Genomic DNA, 22006 nt, shown 5'->3' with positions numbered 1-22006 from the left:
ACCCTAACCCTCCTAAATCCTTCACCTGCTGGAGGACTGAGGAGCGTTAGGGTTAATAATGTGGTTAGAGCCTGATCCTACCAAACTCTTTCTCCAGTGCAAATACTGAGAGTGAAACAAGTCTTGAGTAAAATGTCAAGCAAACATGTAAGACACAATCGAGAAAATAGTCCAACACCTTCTATCGCTACATGTACATTGCACATGTACCCATTTGAGAAATCTTTAAATGTAAACACTAAGCCATTTTGGTAATCTTAGTTATTAGAAAATGAAAGGATTGTCTTTTTGAGAGTAGATTAAAGAGTTTACCATGAGCATCCTTTTTATTTGTTAAATTTACATGCTGTTTATATCTAACCCTTTCATTGTCTTAGCCTAATGTACATGTACATGTGCACTACCTAGACTCACACCCTACATTAAACCTTGGGGGGCACTGTACTAACTGCAATGTGTACATGTACATGGTGTACATGTCCATGTTCTCGCCAGCCTACGTGGGAAAAAAGTTTGACAAGTTAATTGCCCCCCCCAAAATACAGATTTTTGATCACTTGGAATGTTCCTTTTGGAACAATCTTTGCGCTGAATTTTCTCAAACGGAACGTTCCATTTCTGGCAACACTGATATCCGGGAAAGCGTGTGTTCCTTGTCGGAAGCCTGTTCATGACTGCTGAGCAAACAAGTTTGGTTTCTTTATTAGTCATAAATGTTAGAGCCATCGCACAAACATACAGTATTCTCTGTAAGTAAACTTACACAGCATCCTTGTTAATATCTGAAGCGAGGCATTTGTCCTCATACCATATTAATTATGATTCAGTAAATCTGGGACATTATCTGCACACATTTTCAAACATACATGTACGTGTATGTATGTAAATCTCCAGAACTGAACAAAAGCAAAAGCAGTGCAGTACATGTACAGCACACAATACACTAGGCTGTGTAATGGGGAAGGTGGCATTATTACTACGCAAGGCTTCCTTGTTTTCAGACTTGACAATTACTCGTTGATGCGATACTTAAATGTAGAATGTTCCCCAAGATTATGTCCCAAAAGAAAAACAGCACAAAACCTAATAATAGAAATAATACTGCTTTGGCATTCAGCACCGTAGTAAACATCACACTTAAGTTAACACTACAGGCATGATAGGGCCTTCATCCAAAGACACTACAGAAATCATCATGGTGGAGCGCATGGAGAACACAACAGGAACACCTCCTGACCACTGTTCCCTAGAACCATATGCCTATGCTTGACGCTAGAATGCATGTTTCCATTCATGAATGATATGAAATAATAAGATCAGCATCTGAGCACATTCCCACTGAGCAGTAGTCCAGTAAACCCCACCCCAAGGCCAATGAGGCAGAAATGGAACTCGGGAAAGCCCTTTACTTCACCATGCACGCTCTCCGGTCCCCATTCAGCATGTACAGGATTACAAATAGGGCTAGCCTTGGTATTGAAATACAACAAACGACACATGTGGGCCTAACGTTCTATTCAGCGTTACTTCACCTTGATGCATAGGTTTCCCCACGTTAAGGAGCTCTTTTAATATCTGAGAAGCATTGGCGTGATCACTGTGGTGACTGCCGCTCAGTGAGCCACTAGAGCTAGTATTGAAAGAGTTATCCATTTATTTCCCGACGTTTGGGTAAACGATTTGTAACGCACGGGCTAACACGACTTCTTTGCCTACAGGAACTTAAAGAGCAGAGACGTAGGCGCGTAAAGTATCTCGAGAAAGAATTGAACTGCGCATGCACTGTGTCACCAAAAATCTAACGATTAAACTTCACAAAGAAAACTTGACAAAGGAAAAAAAAGGACACCCTAAAGTTTTAGAGTCCTTACCGTGTTTAGTTGCGCATTCCGTTTTCTATTCTACATGTACTGTACATTCCGGAAAATTATGTGTTGCAACTTTAGCCTCGGGGAATTCCACTGGTGGCGCATTTCCCATGATGCTTCACATTCAAAATGGCCGCGCCCATGTGTAGATGTCATGGATGTGTGAGTCCGGAACTTGGAACTTAAGAACAGAACTCGTAGGCCGACCATACAAGTTGGAGACAGTCATTCTTGTGTAGGAAACAAAGTTCCTCTGTGTTTTCTGTGTTATGATTAATAAGGGTAACTGGTCCGCCCTAATTGTCAAACATGCGTTTTTACCTACAGCATGGAGGTAGAATCTACCTCCATGCCTACAGTAACAAGTCATCAACATTCACAGATTAATAAAAAAAATATTAAGAACGGGGGGGGCTATAGGCCCTAGGCCTAGACATGGTCTAAAACTAGGCCAGAGAACCTGCACTGAGTGCCCAAAACATGTCCTAAAGGACATAGATTTAGTGACCCGCTTGACAATCATGACAACGAATGCAATCTAACATGTCTGTTTGACAGTGTTTGACGTCATGCGCAGGGGGTCTATTGTACCATCAGAACTATGGGGTCTGCGCTGCCCCGTTCGTTGGACCCCACAGTCATGACAGTTCTGGGGGTTGGTCTATTGCTGGACACGACATTTTATTCATTTTGACACAGTCATTTCAGTGATAGAGAAATGAGATTGACATTGTGTTGAGAATCATTTTTTCTATTACAAGGTATGGCAGACATTTTATTGTTTTCACAGCAAGGTTAAAAGATCATCAACACACACCGTAACTGGTATTCTGTAATACCTCATATACATTTTTGTTCTTTCAGAGGGGTTGTTTTTCAATATTTTCCCCCCCTAAAATATATAAAGCAAACTTGCTTCTTCACCAACTACATGTACATGTAGCTACAGTTAATGAGAAATTTCCACTTACATGTACTCTCACCCATGATACCAAAACAGAACACATTGGTACCTCTTGGTTGGAGTGGGATTATGTACATGTAAGGGCCATGGGTAAAATGGAAATTCTGGTTGTTTTTGTTTCTTAAATAGCATGCAGATTTTATATTTATGAGTTACTATAAGCATGTAGAAATATCTCGCTATCCTCAAGCAGTAGAAACTGATCATCAATCTGTCTCACTGAGCCACAATGTTGTTTCTGCCACTTGTCTTATAAAAGGTGTTACATCCATTATGCAAATTGTCATGCCTAGTACACCATTTGTATGAAAACTAGAAGTGGTAAGGAATACTGGCTGCTACACATGTAAGGAGATTTCAGTAACTTCATACAAAGTTCATTGTTGGCTATGGAAACGTGTAGCCAAAAATGTACCAGACATGATTCTTCTGATGTTAAAGAAATCACAATGGCTCAAAAATTGATGAATAACATAAAAATCCATTGTGACTTTTCATTGATATATACACTGAACTACTGTTTAAAAGTTGAATGAGACCTCTAGGACATTTTTGGCCTTCTTTGGAGATGGTAAGAATAAACTCTTCAAAAACAGCCATGTTTCTGTATTATTACTTTACATTTTACAGTATTTTCACTAGTGTAAAAAATACCAAATGTTATCATTATGATTTGTAAATGAAAATTTACACATTACTTTTTAGGAATATTTAAGTGCAAATTGAAACATTATTTTTTCACTGAAGTGAACATTTTTTAATGGAATTTCCCATCTGAATAAACTGCCAGATCTAAATAAACTGTTGCAGGGAAGCAGTGGGCCTACATGTACATGTATGCATGTACTAGTCTGACAGTGGGAGCCAGAACTATTTTGTCAAAATTCAATGGCTGACACGTTCATGACATTGTTGGTGCTGCTGAAGTAGTATTGAGCAGATTTGATCCTTGCTGCATTTTCTAGTCAAAAGTAGAGTTGAACATTGAGCATGGTGTTTTTGTTTTTAAGTTTGAAACTAAACAAGGCCTATAGTACATTAAATCAAAAGAATCCTCTGTAACATAGTTACTAACACGTAATGTCACTTCTTCCTTTTCCAAATAATTTAGATGAAGATTGTGGTTAAAGCAGATCTGTCTGGAGACTGTGGCAGAACATTTCCGAAATTGTTGCAGCATGTTTGCTGAATCTTACTTTATGGGAATCCTAAACTTTGGAAAGGGGAATCAATAGCAATCTGTGATTCCATAATAATGATATTTGGACCCCAACGCTTTGTTTGAAATATAAAATGGGAGTTGAGAGTCTCGCTTGGTCACAGTCAGACATTTTCCCCTCCTGGCATCTTCCAAATAATCCGTGTGCATGCACAAGCAGGATTTCAAGTAGGATTGAAAATAGGGTTGCATATAGGGTTGTTATTTTCCAGGCAATGTTAAAAATGTCTGTTCACTCAAAGCGAGGTTTGTGAAACTCATTTTGATGCTATACTTCAGTTGTGCTTGATAGTTAGGATTGACATGTAAAAGGTTTACACAGCGGTGTGACTTGGATTTTTGAAACACTTGATCTGGCCACCTGTCCTTTGGTCAAATAGCTAGATCACACAGTGTCTATATGAAAGTGATCTCAGAAGCCAGTTAATACGGTACATGGGTGGGAAAGACTGCAAGTAAGTTAGAGAATAAATATGACTTAACTAACAGGCATTTGTCAAATTTGTTTTCAGCCACCAATAAAGAGCACAATTCTACCCATACATGCAGTCATTGAGCTGTTGAGCTTACCAATTCCGGCATGCTGAACAAGATGAGGCATGTGACAGCACAGCCCCTGTCTGATCAAGGCTGGGGGCGTTGCCAGGCAGAGTTTCAGGGTGTGGACTGGGGCACGGAAGAGAGGACAAGGGTGAAGTACCAGAAGAGGAAACGATCCAAGAAGATGGGCTTGGAATCAGTTGCAGTTGGTAAGATTTTAAGAAATCTGAAATTCATGTATATCATTTTTATTGATCATGTTAGAAAGTGGCCTTCTTAAAAAAATCCCTGCTTTAGCACATTATTTTAATGCATACGTTGTGATGTGCATTTTGCAATTACACTTAACCCCAAAAAGATATCATTTAGTTTTTGCACATACATTGAAGAGAATTGAAGCAAGGCTCAAAAATTAAGACTTGCCCAGAAAGTGCATATAAGAGCATGGAATGGCCTGGTAACCTATGAAAGACTCTTTTACCTTCTGTTATTGCATTAAGTAAAAACAAAAAAGGTATGCTCTTCTATTCATTTCTCTTCTTGAATGTCTTCATTTCCTTTTGATTGTGTCGTAGATGAGCAAGGATCATTAGATATTGACTGGAGCTCCAGCAGCGACAATCTTTCTGATGCGGAGCCCCTTCCCCATCAGGAGGCATCCCGAAGTGGCCCAAGGAAGCATCTCAAAAGGAAGAAGAGCTATGGGTCTTCGAGACGTCAGGTCAACCAAGGGCCTATGAGGTGCAGGGGGTTGTTAGAGGGTGAAGATGTAGACATCATGGATGAAGAGGAGGAGAATTTGGGGGGAAGTGTACTCGGAAGCTGGATGATGAAATCTTCTTCATCCTCTAAAAATAAAGATGAGGCCTCCTCATCAGAAGACAGAAAGGTATTGTCAAAGCAACTCGGGTATCTTAAAGATGAAAATTCAATCTTGATGCTTGGAGCCCAGCCTTATAGTTTCATCGTGCATGCTACAGTAGTTTTTTTGGCTGCTGACATGACATCTGATCAGGTTGGCAATGTACATGTAGTTCTTACCTCACCTTTCTGCTGTGTTGCTTGGGTTAAATTCCCGGCTCAGTCCACTTTGATTTGGTTTTCAGTCATTACCTGATTCTGTGCATCTTACTCCGAATTAAATTGTTACTGCTGCTTGTCGTTTCTCTGCAGTTTTGAGGCTTATCAGAAATGCTTAATAAAAATTCATTACCTTCTGAATCATGCCTCTGCAGGTTTTTTCATTGAGCAAAGTGCTTAGCCTAGACACAACTCAAGTGCATTTTGCACAGTGCTGTATTTGAGCATAAGGAGGCCTGACTATAATTCCCTCTGAATCAGCCAGCGCTTGTGCAGAGTACAAATGGGGCAAAAAAGCCAATGAAAGAAGGATGAATTAAGACAATTTTCTACTCAAAGCACACATGAGTACACTCAAAACATATCATTTTCAGTCCACCCAGATTGTCATTTCTGACTATGATTCGCCATCAGAGGAGCAAGGCACTGCCGCGTCTAGTTCTCAGCAGGTATGAGAATCCATTTCCCTTTGGAATTTCTTAACAGGTTCATCCTGTCAAAAATCTTTCTGTCCTTTGGATCTAGCTGATGACCAGAGATTTCTAATATTTTAAAGAGAAAATCGGATTTCAGTCTCTTTTGAAGATTGTAAACACATCAAGTTAAAAACAAATTCCAGTTTCTTGTTTCTGTGAATGGAGATTCTACATATCATTCCTTTGTCATTTGCCGTAGATTAATTGAATCGTGGATTTTAATTTTTTTGGTTTGGAACTGTGAAATGCCGAGTTTGTTAAATTGAATGTTGAATTGTTTGTGTCACGCTAATGCTGCCTTGAACATTATTTGTGTCATGTGTAGAGTGTATCATGTGATGACAAAGCATCTTTTCAACCTTGTAAAAGGCACCTGTTTGTTTGTCTCATACCTGTTTGAGGCAAACAAGTGTTGTTGGTTTCCTTCACCTCTAATAGGTCCCTCTCAGCTCAAAATGAAGATCCGATGATACCTTGATTCATTTCTAAAATCAAATGAAAAAGGCATTGCCATCTTCCATGTTGGTGAAAACCCCATTCATCATGTATAACTTTTCAAGTGTCATTGAACCCTGATTTCCCATGGTCTGTTCAGTGGAACACGCAAGAAGATAATGCTGAGATAAAACATGTACAGTGTGTGTTGTATGTATGTTCATGGAGGTCAAAACAAAAAACATGTATTTTTCACCAACGTCCTGTGAAAGTCAGCACGGACTAAAAAGTGTCCACACTTTTGTTGGATTGTTTCCAGCCTCTGTTCGTAGGTCACAATTTCAAGTTCACTCCAGTTTTGTACTACTGATTGTTGCTTTCAAGGCGTCCAGTTCCCTGCACATCTCCGACCAGTCCCCTACCCCTCAGCCGTCGCCCTGCCAGAGTCCCGACAAGGAGAGCCCTCGGACCGGCACGGAACTGTTGAAGAAGCTCAAACTCCCTGCCAGGACTCCAGACAAAGAGGCTGGGGTGGGAGGGCCGAGTGGGGGCGGCGACTCGACCAAGAAGAAGAGAAGGTTTGTGAGGTGAGGATCGGAGGACCAACAGTATTGTAGATGGGGCTCTGGACTGGAAGTTTTGGATACTATAACAAATAGTGACTGTGTTATATTGTGGTGCAGTAAAACTCTCCTCCCTCAGTGCTCTATGAAGCATGCTATTATTTCATCCCCAGGCTTTGCTTCATGTATCACCGAGGGAGAGTAGTTTTACTGCGCAATGATATAAACTAGTCAATATTTTCTCTATAAAACCTCTCCCTTCGATTCTGCTTGATTGAAGTAATAATATAATTGAGATGTTTGTATTTTGGAATACCAAATTGGTTGAAACCTTGTTGGCACTTTTCCGATATACCTGTTCATAAAAATGTGTTAACCTAGCTCCGTATTACTGGCACTTGGGAATATAATAATAACACTGGTTGTATTATAAGGATGTTAATTAACTAGGGTTATAATACTTTGTTAGCTATGGGATACGTACAATACATGTACGTTTGTCCATGCACAGCAAGATAGTAAAAAAGTGAATGCCATGTAATTAGCTCTTGGCCACTAAAGACACAGAATCTGTGAATAAGGTGTTACAATGCTTGTATATTAATTTCTGTCATACATGTACCAATAATCCGTGAAGTCAGTTTTGTAGCAGGTGGTACAGGCACACATCCATCCTCTGTCTTTGCATGTACTCATTTATACTCCTGGGTGGAGAGAGACAAGTTCTGTACAGGGGGGGATGCACACCATTGAAGCAGTTGCTGGGATTGAACTCCAAACCATATTACCAGGAGGCAAAAGCCATGAAACAGCAGGTCACATTGGAGAAGGGGACCAGTGATTCAAGATGGGATTTTCAGGAAAAAAGTTGTCAAAACCTGGGAAGAAAATCACAGACCTGTTGTGAAGCTTTGTAGGCATTGCTACAAAATGTATTTTTTCTTCCCGGGGGTGGATGGTTTGGGAATCTCCAGAAATTCACTGCTGTCTCGTGTTCCTGTAGAGAGTCCATTGTTTCCAGAGCCGGCGACATCCTGTGAAGTAAAAAATTGCAGGAACCAATAAAAATAGAGTCGCAGTTTTTGTTTTCGTTTATGTATAATATCATTTTTCATCAGAATGTAGAAGAACTTGCAGGATGGAGAAAGAAAGAAACTCGAGCTTGAGCATAGGATCAGAATTAATCCCTATCCACATGGAACATTGTAAATCACATGGAATCTGCTTGCGTTAGATTAATTAAAACATGTACCTCGGTCTTGGACAACCACCGCTTTTTTCCTTGTAGGGGTGGACTAGCCGAAGGGTTACAGAGGGTCATCAACAGGGAGAAATCGGCCATGGCTTTTTGGGCTCACCGCACAGTGGACACCGCAACATCTCGTAAGAACTTGGAATGTCATGGAATCTATGTGCTGTATGACATTCATATATATCTCAGACAGTCTCCCTATTCATCAACGTGCAACTTGACATTAACATTTGGTAATGCTTGCTGAGAAGTGATAACGCCCGCTGCGTAAATCACGCACTGGGGCCTGGGTACAAGATAGTTGAATTGATTCTGATTGGTCAAGAGTCTGTGTGCACGCGGCTCGCCATGCTCGTGCCAATTGGACAATTTGCACAAGGAATATTCCATACAATGGACGGGAAAAGGAAAGTAAAATTCCAGATCAAAATCATGGGAAATCCATTATCAGATTATATATTGACTTCTTCTGACTATCTGACTTAAAAGGTATTTTTGAATGCTCTTGGAGAGCTACTGCTAGATGTATTAGATATAATAATAGTGAATAGCGACTTTCAGGAGACTGGACATTGATAATACCATTGCCTACAGCTTGGGCAGTTGTCCATTCTCCTGAGCCGGTCTTAAACGTACGTTTCAGTATGTGTTTATTCCCTTACATGTACTAATAACTTTGGAAATCCTTTAAATGTTCGCAGTGGCCATGTTATGGTAGCCATATTATAACTTTCATATTCTCATTATATCTAATTCATATGGAGATAGCAGCCCATGGAATGTAGTCAATCCCTTTTAACACTTCAACGTTTTCAATGTGAAAAATTTGAAAAGTGTGCCATCAAGTGTTCGCTTCCAGCAGATCACTTTTCCACTTAAGGTTTCACCGTGACCAAGTTAGCAGTGTTTCTACCAGAATTTGTGACTGGATCCCACAAAATTTGTCTTGAAATTCCTCTTTCAGTCATTATGTCTTAATTTCTGCTCTTCTTTTATTTGTCATGCAGTTTGGCATCATGAAAAATGAATATAATGGGTGTGCAAAATGTTGAGATCCCTGTTAATATTACAAGACTTATTAAAGATGTTCAAATCAAAGCGGCTCTGGTGACTTGGGACCCATGTTGTCAGGTTGTGTCACAATTACACGTTGCAATGACACATACTGAAGCTGTTTACCCTAGCCCTGTTGGGTTGAATGTAAAATCATAATGTAACATAGATCGTCATATTATTTTCTTCTCATTCAGAGAGTTTGATGCTGGATTTGCTCGTCCTCTCGGTTGAGGAGGCCAGAGGATTATATGTGACCAGATGCCGGATGTGCCCTTTCACCTCAGAGGCACCCGATGATGATGACATGCTTGTTTTGTTTGCCCAAGACAATGGAAGGCAGCTTAAGCTTGGCGTGGGGTCAAGGATCAGAGTTTATCCACCATGGTAAGAGTCATTGTATGGCACAGACTTCATATTAAAAATCTTGGGCCATTATTATGCCCTTAATAAGCTCACAGAGGTCATTGAAGCCGCTGGCTGCCATCTTACCATGCCGATTAGAAAAATAGTACAAAGGCTTGCTCACCATTGTTAACCAAATTCATTCACGGTCTCAATAGTTACAATGACAAGCATGCCAACCATTGCCTTTGTATTATCAGCATAGTTGCCTGTTGCTTCACTTGGTACAAAGGCAATGCAAGTCCACAATTTTTTACATGTACGTGTCGTCCAGTAGATATTCGTAATCACGCATCTTCAAAATGAATTGGTTTCTCTCGGCTTCACTTTGAACACATTTTCATTGCAGAACATGCGAGAACTAATTGTTTTTTGATTTCAGAAATGTACATTTGAATTCTTTTAGACCTTATCCTAGACTCTATTTTAACCATTAATCAGTGTTATAAACCATTTCATAGTGTTTGTCTGTTTGATGCAGGGTGGGGGTATTTAACCTTAACCCCCTGGGTGTATGTAATCATACTGAAATTGGAAGATTTGAGATAATTGTCTTTTTGTCATATGCAGTTGAATCTGCCTCAAACCCCAAAGTCCATTTCAAAATGAGGTTTCTGTTTAGTGGATCTATTTTCTGTTCCAAAAGAAGTTCAGTTAGTGCTGTAACCAAAGTAATTTTGCAAGGAATTTATTTTCTTAAAAGACTTTCCTCAAACCTTCAACATCCAAGCAGAATTTAAATGATCTTTGAAGTCACAAGGTTTGCAGTTGAATAACTTTCATTGGGCAGTATTTTGCCCTCTTTTAGAGGAGACACATTCACATAACATCTGTTTGGGGCCTTTTTGCAGGCAGAAGTTGACGTTGCCTAACTACAAGGAAACTGTGATTCTGTGTACATATTTCTGCCATCCTGTGGACACAGCAGACGAAACACCCCCTGATGTTGCAACGACTCAGTCTTTGTTCCCAAACAAGACAGCCGGGATGTCTCTAGAAAAGGTAAATCTCCAATGGAATTTTAAACTATCAAGTTTTTTCGAATCAAATTTCAGTGATATGTTAACCGATCAATTGTTTTCAAACACGAGGCACCTGTGTATGGGAATCCACAAGAAGAGGTATTTCAACCACAGTTGGCTATTTTGTCTTACTTTGCACATGCATACACTCAGTGTTTAAAAACAGAGAGGCTTGTAATGCAGATTCTGTCATGTGTTTTGGTTGTCCATTGTCTCATCATTTGCACTGTCGTTAGTTTAGCAGCTAGTGGCAACCACTGGCAAAAAACTGTGTCACTGAAGAAAGATCTGCATGATGCCTTTGGTCTTTGGTTTCAACTTCTGATGAGCCTTGAATAAAACAGTCCTGCTGTTTAAATCCTTCTTCAAAATTTGTACGGCTGAAGCATTACATTGATTGTTAGAGCAGTGCATTGCTTTGTGTACAACATGTGAATACAAATATTAAAGTATTGATACAAATGATAACTATTCTGGAATGCATGACACAAGATGTGTCATGACACGGGTGTGTCGTTTCAGCCCTAGAAATCTGTGATTACTGCTTTTTAACAAACCGCTTTTGTGGAAATAACTTGGTCAACACCTCTCGGGAAAAAACACAACAAGTTTGTAATGGGTCTGGTTACAGGCTTGGCCAGGAAATGCCAACGTGAAAAAATAGGGGTTGGGAAATCATGGGAAAGTACAGTCAGTGAAATTTGAGCCATGATGGGAGATGGCTTGAAATATGAGGAGATACTCATTATTATTGGTTTTTGTTATTTGGTCGAATTTTTCTTTTCATGCCCAAGTTAATGTCATTTGTGCCAGTCATATAAAGTCATGACACACTTCAAATTAATTTTGTCTTTATTTCAGACTAGAGGTTTAAGCTTGGAGAGTCCATTTGGTGTGAAATCTTGTGATACATTTGCCCTAGAATGTTCGATTGTTAGTGTGAAAAATAAGCCGTAGTGGGCACCGTTTCCATTAGAGCAATCAGCAGGTCCATTTTGGGCACCTGTCTCTGATCATTTCAAGCTCAGCTGACGCATGCTTTGAGATAGGAACTGGAAAGTTGAAGCTTGTGTTTCAGTATATGTCAGTGGATCAAAAGGTTCCTTTACCCTAACTCCCCAGAGTGATTTACTAGGAACCATACCCATTCACACAAATTCCAACACCATATGGTAAACTGTGCACAAAAACTGTTGGACTCTGTTTATTTTGGGTATGCCTGAACCCATGTTAAAGCACAAGCAGTTTAGGGGTACAGTACCCAGTGCCACAAATTCACACGCTTTACTGGTGTTCAATTCTGTGCGGTTAGAGAAGGTTAGGGTTGAAAGCAGTAAGCTGAATTCACCCACATCAAGGACAACATGTACATGTACATGTATGTGGCATTGGGTGGGGGACTGGCAGACAATACATGGAGATCAAAGTCTGCTACATGTATGTGTTAGGTGCTACTAAGATATAAGTTTCTTCTATGAGATAGAGAGAGGTCAGTGCTGACTTTGACCTCCATTCCTCTCCTCAGGAGCTGAAACCTGTTCGACTCTTCCAGCCCCTCCTAAAACAAACGACATCAGCAGATTCAACACTGCAGTTGGTTCTGCCGAATGTAAAGGAGGCTCCCGCTGACCATGTGTCAGACTCCTTCCTGGACAGCATTGCACAGAGCGGGGGCTACACGACAGCAGGCATGTGCGTGCGAGCTAGGATTCACAGGGTGCACTGCCGAGGCAGTAATGCTGAGCCTGTGTCAATGAATAGGTAACCACACATGGCTGATCAGATAGTTTTGTAATTAGTTGCTTGCAATGAAAGCATGAAGACAGAACTATTCCAGCATACCTGTAGTGTGAGGTAATACGGGAATTAGGATTAATGTAGTTTCATAATGACAAAGTGAACCTTGTTCCTCAGAACTTTGGCAATTTTCAACCCTGTTCCGTTGTAATTGTTAACTGTTAACTGTATTCATCAGAGTAAAAGCTAACAATTTGTCAGAAAATTTAAATTTATTCCTTCACTGATGCCCTCAAGTTGACAAATGAAAGGTTAACAGTGCTTTCAATTTCACCACAGCCAACTCACAAATAAGGCTCATTGTACATATTTTCTCACCCACTTCACCCCAGAAGACGTGTAAGCACTGGGATTATATTCACAGGTGTAGCTAAAGACAAGCTTAAAATAGCCATCAAGGTTATTACCCCGATTTGGCAGTGTACGTAAGGCTTGAGTGGCTCCCATTGTTTTTGTACACGTACACATCATCTGGCTAGCCATGGAAGTGGACCATGTGTTGTACATGTGGCTTGGCCAGTCTCTCACCTCGTAAGTGTGATGTCACCTCAGTTTAAACCACTCCCACTGCACATGCACTGCACATAGAGTTACATGCATTGATCGTCGTTTACGCGGAACCGGAAGTTAACGCACGCAACTTATCGATCGTCCAATGGGAGCCTGCAAATCGTGGCACGTCTGCGTGTTTGACAAAGTCACAACTTGGCCCTAGAATGTTGTTCAGCGCACAGTTATTGGGAGAGATGTTCCGAAAGATGAAATGATTTGTGTTATTAAAAGAAATCAATTTTTGATCCAAATTGATACTGGTTACACTTGCAAGTGTCAACTTACCAACTGAAATTTAACCTAGTTAAATTTAAAAAGTTTTACGCTGAAGTTTAGTACCACTTGTATCAGAAGAGGAAAAGAAAAAAAATGAATGAAAAATGCTAGACATTTGATTGAGACTGCGTGGTTCTAAATTGCCGGGGTCATACTGGCTTTGCAGGAAGCAACAAGGTTTCAGCAAACCCACCCATGAGTCATCCGTTGGGGCAACTCATTGGGCGCTCATCTTGCAGGACAACCACGGAGTCTTCTGCGAACTCCAGGTGACTGTTGGTTACACTGGGGAGGAGGAGGAGGAGATTTGGAGGCGGAGTCTAAGAGGGGGAGAGGGGAAGACGATGGTGTTTGCCGGTCTGAAGGTCATGAGACGAGTGAATCGAACAAGGTAATACTGGACAGTTGGAACACCTATCAACTAATTGGTGGATTGCTGCAAGAATGATTCATCACAAACTCATGGCACATTCCACACTTCAAAGGCGGTGTATAAAACAAACAGTACTTTGGGCTTTGAATTCCCTGTTTGTGTGGTTGCTTTGTTGATGTTGCTATAATGCAGATCCTTGCACAGAATGGTCAATGCTCTCAATGAACATGAAGAGCTGCCCCTTCTTCTGACTTGAAACCTTCTGAAAATTCTGATAAGTGATGCTGACACTGCAGATACAGTAGTGAGCGAGTGAGGAGTGAAACTGGCTGGTACATGTAGTCCTGCATAGGAAGAAGTTGCCAGTTACATTAATTACAAAGATTTTTTCAAGCTTCATTTGAACCAAGTAATGAATATCAACATGTAATGGGAAGCATAATTTCATTCATTTTCTGTTCAGCTGGAAGGACATCTGGGTCCTGTAATTCTTTCACAGAACCCACAAATTCATAATCTAGTCTCCATATTTCACTCTTTCAGGTTCCCAGGTCTTTTCTCCCTGATTGACTCCCTGTGGTCCCCGTGCGACACTCCCATCAGCCAGTCAGAGGCAGAGTCTCAGGTGAGATTTGACTTCAAGGTTTGACAGGTGGAATGCTCCATTTTATGACACAAAGCCAAGTGGCATAGAACATTCCATCTGTCATTCCACTTTGCAAATTGGAAACATGAAATTTTTGTTGTATACAGTACCCGAGTTAATCCGCTTTGTGCATAACTCGCTATTTTCCTTTCGCGGTCCGGCAGAAACCTGCCACAAGAAGTTGTCAAGTCCCAAATGAGTTACAGCTTTAAGAAATGTCCTTGTGTTCCTTTGCATATTTCTCTATCAGCATATTCAATACATTTCTGTGCATTGGCAGCTGGGCATTGCATATAAGCGGCATATGCATTCAGAAATTCCTTTGTCAGGAGAGTGTTCCTGTCTTCTATTGTCGATTTTGTGTGGAGAGTCAAGTTATAATGCCTCCAACAGAATGTCAATCGATCCATATACCGTTACTTATTAATGAAGTAGTCTAACCAGTTTTTTGTAACGCATGATCAACAATCAGTTGCAGGGATTTATTCAAGCATTGTACTCTACACAACAGTTTAACCCTAACACAATACAGAGATGTTCAACAGTGCACATTCAACTATTGGGGTACTTATTTCTTGAACTGTTCAATTTCCAGTCGCAGGGACTTGTGTCACCACAGAGCTTCTGCTACATCCTTGGAGTGCAGATGCTGAGGAACACCATCAGGGAAGAAGTGTCAGACAGGGTGAGAATACCCTACCGAGAACCAGTGATACACACACTGCGAGAGGTTCAGCAGGTATACGTGAGTCATTGGAGGACGCAAAGTACAAATGAATTATTTGTGTTACTCTTAGTCATGAAGTACTAATGACAGGTCTTACCATCCATACCTGAGACATGCATGTATGAAAAAGATTGAGCATGCCCCACATTGTTTTATAACATTGCACCATGCTGTAAAAGTATATTCTCCATGCATGCTTAAAATTAGCATTGCTGTGCTTAATGTAATCCTGATAATCTGCAAGTTTGATGCGTGTTGAAAATAGTTAAAGTTTCATTCTTCACTGCTCGTAAACTTAAGAAAAGCGAACCAAAGTTGCTACCTGTATTTTGTTCTGAAAGAGACAAGTGCGACTTAAACTACATACATGTACAGTTCACACTTGAATGACCATTGCGAATGTATTAACACACGGCACCATTTTATCTCCTCCAACCTGCAGAAGATATCTTCTACTAATAAAGCAGCCATTTGGAAATGTCCCCCCGCCACATAAATGGAAATGCTTCTGAGGTCATTGGGCTTGAATACTGTAGAGTGTTGAATCTTAGATGCATTTACACTCTATCTACAGTGGGCCTAATTTTGTAAAGCAGAAAATGTGCTTGTCAGTCCTTATTTGCACAGTGCCCTAGGGCACAGTGGTTTACTATGTACAGCTGCAACTTGAGATTTACTCCTGGGATCAGTGAGACATGTTTTGGCTGCGTATGCTTCTTCGAAAATTAAGGAGGCCTTAGTGGCATTTTCCTCTCTGCTGGGATTAAAACTAACACAGGCGATTCACAATACAGTGTGCCACCATGAGGTTGTCATGGAGAGGCCATTTTCAATATTACGGTTGACAACAAATCTGCCGACTTGATGCGATCTGCATTTGAGGGAACATGAGTAGATACTTTCAGGAAATGTGTGATTGATCTTGGCATTCTTTACCTCACAAAAGACTATCATTTCATATTAATGAACAGGGATACTCTAAACACTTTCAATCTGAAACCCAGACAAAAACAGTGGAACAACTCAAGTTCTCCGTGCACAGCACAGCCAGTGTAAGAAAGCTTTCTTGGACTGTTTTCCCACAGTGCACTGCGAAAGTGGCCACTCTTAGGCAACCTTTTGGTAGTGCATGGCATTGTGAATTGCCCCATATTGGAAAGCGTTTCGATGCTGCATTGCGTGTGCTGTGTTAATTTGTACACATTACCATCATTAGAGTACGTCATGCCCAGTGTTCTTTTGTTACATATTAAGTGGAAAGGTCGCATGACCATTTTTGCAATGTGCTATATGGGCAGTTTATCATTTCTTTATCATCTGGCAATCAAGTCCTGGGCCCGCGTTGCAGCTTGGACTAACTTCTGCCATTTTTAGCTAGATGTTAGTCACTTCCAGCATATAATAATCATGTGACAATTTCAGCATGTAAAGAGATAATAATTTTAAAATCTTCTACAATTGATAGTTTCACAAGTACCAGTGGAACTTCTAGGAGATTTATAATCCAAGTCATTCTTAAGGGTGATTAGTAATGTTTTGGAGGGGGATTTATAGATCAAATGCCGCTGGTAGTGATATTGTTGTGTTAAACCATGCCAATAAATGAATTTCTCTTTTTAAGCTGTCTGATGAAACATCTACTCAACGAGTGACGTTCTTTGCCAAAGTGGTCCACGCTCACTCAGAAGTTGGGGCTGACAATATGCAGTCTACGCAGCAACTGGGCAGTAGCTCAGTAAGGCACCTCTTTCTGACAGACCACACTCTCTGTAGTGACTTTACAGCAGATGAAGAAGACGAGTCTGGCACTGTGACGGGAATGCTTGGACGTAGTATTCCAGTAGGTGGAGCTGGTTTCAGTGCACATCAGTGTCAAGATACAAGACTTGTTTACGTTCACGTGAGAGTCTCCTGTCATTTAACGGAGTGTGTTCAGGAGAGTCTAGCAAATCCTGGTAGTCTGATGCTGTTCCGAGATGTGTGCTTGGATCAAGGTAAAGCAAGTGTTAAATATCAGTGAACCGAATTGGGGGAAAAAATTAAAAATCTAGTACTGAAAGGTAATCGAACACTCTGTATGTACATGGATAGGAAACATTTCCATGTGTCAATGGACAAGGTCCAACTTGTTAAGCAAAGAGTTCATCATAGAATCTTAGGAGACTGTTTTTAAATGTCCCACTGTTTGTCACATTCTGTCACACTTTAGACAAAATTTACATTGGCAATTTGGCAGAATTTCACCATATTCGTTACTTTTTCCAAAGTACAAATTTTTCCCGCAAGAAAAGATATGATTCTTGAATGATGAGATAGAACAGCGTGCAGTCAATATGAACAGCGTGCAGTCAATATGAACATAATACTTCAACCAGAAAGAGGAAGTATGAGTTGGCCATTTCTTGCAATAATTGCCATCAGGATGTTCTCTGCACGCTGACACCTACACTGCGATACAAAGCATTGCGAGGAAAACTGGACAGTGTGGTGAGTCGGATACATTCAGCCCCAAGGACGACATCATCAGCAGTTTGTCACATGCTCCCGTTCCACCAATCCCAACGCTCGATCTTCACAATGAAGAGAACACTCTCGTTTCTGTAGCAGGTATACGTGATCACTTTTATACATATAAACATATATGCAAGGTCAAAACGTGGAGCAGGGGGAAATACATGGAATCAAATAACTCCATTTCTTCCAATTTTCAAATGAATCACCCTTTTTTTTGGGTTGAAATACCCCAATAATTAAGTACCATCCCCATTTTCTGTTCACTTGTATGCATTACATGTAGCAGAATACTCGGTCCCTATGGAGCCGGTGTTATCTTTGACTTCAGCTGGAAAAGGGAATCAATGTTCTTAATTTTTGAAGAGATTTTTTTTAATTTAAGAAATAAAGAAAATTGATGTATGATATACACCTTGTGGTCATTAAATTATGTTTGATCAGTTTGATTGGCAATGTACATGTACTCGGCAAAATATGTAATAGTCTGTTTCAACTGACATTAACTACACGACATATAACAAACATGAAGGTTAATAGACAATTAAGGATCAGCATCTAAGAAAAATTTGTCATTTCATAACTTTGCTGTAAGGAGATCATCATGGTTCAGATGTTGTTGGCCTTTCTGTCACAAATCTTTGCTTTTGCGTACTTTCTTTGTAGGGGTTTGTTTTAACTGAAGTTGTCAATTTTTTGATTTGCTGTTGATTTTTATTCATTCATTCATTTTTTGCCTGTCAAGGAGTGGTGACTGGAGTAGATGAGACAACTGCATACAGCTGGCCGGCATGCAACACTTGTGGCAATAACAGACTGGAAGCAGAGACTACCAGGTACCTGATGGGCTGTAGCTAGCTGTATGCTAGGGAGCAGCCTTGATCAGTACAAAGTAAAGAGATTAACACAAGAAATTGTGCAATGCATTTTGGTATACTCACTTCTCAAGCAGTCATGCCACCACTTCAGAGTGGGAACAGATTGTCAGTAGAACGACTCACAAGCATTTGATTGATGAATTGAGCATTTGTGACAGAGTGTGCATAAATCCAAATCATGTTCTTGTGGCTACTGAAAACAGTGCACAAAAGATACCAGGGTGTCATCTTAGGAAATGTTTTTCACCATGGAGGACCTGTGTATACATATGGAGCCCATAGATGATCATCTTTAGCCTGTGCAGAGAGGTACATGCATTATGTGACTAAATTGTGAAGCCTGACAATCAGGTGTAACAACAGCATTTGAAACACTGATCCCCTTATTAAATATACTGGCAATCTGTATCAAAACAAGGGCTAATTCATGATTTATGGTCTTTGATTCCAATCCACTTTTGTGTTGGAGAACAGAGCAAGAAATAAAATCGGGTTTGGGGAAAGTAAATCAAATAGACTCTGCGGTCACTATTGTCCCCCTTGAAGAACCACAACTCCCCCCCCCCGATCAGCAACAAGAGTCAGGCTGGTGGGAAGCGTATCAATATATTTTTTGCGCACAGATGAAGACCACAAATGCGCACAAACCTGTGTCGGTATCCAGTGAGTTTCTACCAAAGGAAATGATCATCATCTCAGTCTTGTGTTGGTGCACGGAGCAAATGTTTATCTTGGGACTCTGTGACCTTTGCCCTGTTCAGTCACAGACAAAAGTAAAGTTCGAGTAGCAATGGATAAACTTGTACAACTTTCATTCTGACTAGTGGTTCTCAGTTGCACTGTGGGACGTGTCAAAAGGTGGTGACCTCACCTGTGACCCGTATGCATCTGGAGTTGTTCCTCCGTTGTCCATCGTTGAAAAGCGAGGACTCCGTGGTCAAAGTGCGGGTGAGTTGACTGTAATTGTGTATTTCTCTGATTTGCATTGAAATTTATTCTGAAATATTTCTTTGTCCAGCTGTTGTATGAAATGAAAAAAATGACCAAATGTGACTTAATTTGATAAAAGGAAGGGAATTAATCTTATCATCTTAATCTTATAAATACAAAATGCCTCAATCCTCCTTTGAATGGGGTTTCACTTCCAGTTACTGCAGCCTAGCATTGAGCACATCTTGCCCCCACTCAACAGCCAGGAAGAAGGGTACGACCTCCAGTGCATCATGGGAGTTAGCATCGGCCCAGTCAGCTGCTTCCTAAGAAGTGTTGGCAGGCAACCTGGTGAGCCATTAACCTTTGACCTGGAGGAAGTGTCTCTTTGAGACAAGATTTGACGCATTCGTCGAGAATCAGTAGGGCTGTGCAAATTATTCCAAGGTTTGGGTATGCACTTTCTTACTTCTTGTAAAAATGTGTACATTCATTTTTCTCAAGATGTAGAGGGAATTTGATTGAATGGAAGTATAAATATGTAATTATTCAGTTATTCAAAGTTTCTCAGCCTTAAGAATCAGGAGAGTTTAGAATGTACTTTTTAACCAGTGTGGCATTCTGCCCGGTTTAAATTTTACTGCTGTTTCCAACACTTTGAGTTTCTGTAAACTTTTGTTGGCTGTAAAAAGATACTGTTTACAATATAATATATAATAAATTAGATTCAATGAAGTGAATGCTTACTGGCTTGTTCCCAAATTCTCCTTTTTAGGAGGACTGAAGCAAACAACATTTCCATCAAATTGGCCTCTCAAAGTATTTTGCCAGTTTGTGGTTTTTTTTTTAATCGTAATCAACAAGAAGACCAGTGTTCTCAGTTGTTGCTATATACAGAAAAGTTGTCTGAAACCAAAAATAGAAGTGCCCTGGTGAAATGGCACTTTCATTATAACGCAGTGTTTGTTTAAGGCACGGCCGGTGTTGTTTTGAAACTGGATGCGTAATAGCATACATTTGCACTTTCGGCCTGTTTGTCCTAGTTTCGAGCATTACATAACCGATGTCAATAAAGCTTGCAGGGAAACCGATGATGTTCCAGTGGGTGCTTTCCCTACAAATCCGCCACCTAAACAGGTCACAGCTGGTGGTGATCATTCATTTGTGAACTTAATGTAACAAGTACTCACCATGAACAACTTTCTATCTATGCATGAAATCAAAAGCTACATATCCCTTTTTTTTCATTTTGATTCTGTGCTGAACAAGCCTTTATATTTGGGAGGGGGGGTTAAACTACAAAATTAGATTTATTCTGGTTTTTTGCCACATATTGATCAGTGTTTAAGCTTTTTTTAAGAAAAAAAGGTTTATATTAATGTAGAGGCCATATATTTGGGAAGTTGGACTCAAAGTCATTATATTCAATTTCATAAGGACCATGAATCATTTGAGTGATAGCTAAAGCCTTTCCTGTACTGTTTGTAGTTACAAGAGAGGTTTACGGGTTATTTGTAAGTTTTGGTTTGAGAAGTTTTGAGTAGCGGAGCATCTCTTACTCAGCAAGGTGACCGTCTTTGAGGGCCGTGCCCTTTTTATGAGACTGCAGTATTGTTCATTGAACTTCAGTCATTGTCTGCTATGTGGATCTATAAACTTTTCTGAATTCAGGTTATAAAACCGTTAACTTTGACGTTTTATTTTTTTCTATTCTGTATACTGCTTTAAGGGTTGATGCTAAGAATGTACCAGTCTCATGTATCGGGAATTTGCACAATATTGCCTTGCACAGAAAATTGTGGCCAAGCAGAAACTGGTTGCTAGCCACTGGTGCTAGGGATTGAAATGCTCTAGCATTTTAGAAATGGTACTGCCATCGCGGGGGGGGTGTAAATTTTAAAAAAATCGAGCAGTCATTGTTTGGAAAACAGTTCCATTCCCCCCCTCATCCAATACTGTCACCATCCCACCTGATGAGTATTAATTAAGACCTGTCTGGATTTGTTCTTTTCATGCACAAATGTTTAACCAACATTTTCTTGTTTAACAACCCCCTAGGCCCTTTTTGAATTCATATTTAAAGAAAATTAGGTGTTATTGTTCTAAGTCCATGTTAAAACTATTTATTGGCTTATAGGTAAAGCCCATGAAGCCTGTCACAGTTTAGTTTTTCTTAACATTGTCCTACTTTATCTCTAGCTTTTAGCGTTACTCAAGCCTAGGCATTTTTCCATTATTGCAAACTTGAGACCATTGTTTTCCAAATCAGATTTTATAATTAGTTCAGTTCGATTCGAGACAAAACATCGGTTGCAGATATCAGAAATATGTTATTTCCAGGAACAGGTTCTGGTTTAATCTCCATGGACTGAAAGTTAAATTGTTCCTTCAAAGTTTGGAATTTTGAACAAGTAAAATTTGGATGGTGTGCTCACAATA

The 22006-nt window shown here is 40.2% G+C and overlaps 2 protein-coding genes across 5 annotated transcripts in view; one reads left to right on the top strand and one right to left on the bottom strand.

Moving 5' to 3' along the window:
- The window catches only part of edc4 (enhancer of mRNA decapping 4), a 25340-nt gene extending 23362 nt beyond the window's left edge, over positions 1 to 1978 (bottom strand). Inside the window, exon 1 of one of the 2 annotated variants that reach the window (XM_022255566.2) lies at positions 1872 to 1978. Coding sequence is in view for 1 of the 2 variants with exons in the window: in XM_022255565.2 (XP_022111257.2) it covers positions 1533 to 1653 (121 nt within the window). In the remaining variant the exon portion in view is untranslated. Of the gene's footprint in view, positions 1 to 1532; positions 1761 to 1871 lie in introns of those variants that run through there. The other variant, XM_022255565.2, reaches the window with a different exon arrangement.
- Positions 1973 to 22006, top strand: LOC110990521 (DNA repair-scaffolding protein-like). Of its 3 annotated transcripts, none has more exons than XM_022255567.2 (17): positions 1973 to 2103; positions 4564 to 4800; positions 5167 to 5480; positions 6046 to 6120; positions 6967 to 7169; positions 8434 to 8528; positions 9648 to 9837; positions 10707 to 10857; positions 12403 to 12638; positions 13669 to 13893; positions 14419 to 14500; positions 15117 to 15260; positions 16870 to 17242; positions 17670 to 17855; positions 18505 to 18595; positions 19462 to 19585; positions 19786 to 22006. In XM_022255567.2, the coding sequence occupies exons 2-17, from the start codon at positions 4632 to 4634 to the stop codon at positions 19957 to 19959; spliced, it is 2832 nt and encodes a 943-aa protein (XP_022111259.2). In that variant the 5' UTR covers positions 1973 to 2103; positions 4564 to 4631; the 3' UTR covers positions 19960 to 22006. The 3 variants fall into 3 exon arrangements, with proteins under 3 accessions (XP_022111259.2, XP_086994077.1, XP_086994078.1); XM_087137951.1 differs by having other exon boundaries at positions 15117 to 15266; XM_087137952.1 differs by having other exon boundaries at positions 1977 to 2030; positions 15117 to 15266.

The sequence above is a fragment of the Acanthaster planci genome, linkage group LG06 (assembly GCF_054643075.1).
Source record: "Acanthaster planci isolate LZ-2023a linkage group LG06, COTS_SCS, whole genome shotgun sequence".
NCBI lineage: Eukaryota > Metazoa > Echinodermata > Asteroidea > Valvatida > Acanthasteridae > Acanthaster > Acanthaster planci.
This window is presented reverse-complemented; position numbering and strand designations above follow the sequence as displayed.

Excerpts from the sequence above, each read along its gene's own strand:
- LOC110990521 (XM_087137951.1), top strand. The coding sequence starts at position 4,632 with ATGCTGAACAAGATGAGGCATGTGACAGCACAGCCCCTGTCTGATCAA. Across the intron at positions 4,801-5,166 it reads CTTGGAATCAGTTGCAGTTG|ATGAGCAAGGATCATTAGAT; the intron begins GTAAGATTTTAA and ends ATTGTGTCGTAG. Across the intron at positions 15,267-16,869 it reads GAGAGGTTCAGCAGGTATAC|CTGTCTGATGAAACATCTAC; the intron begins GTGAGTCATTGG and ends TCTCTTTTTAAG.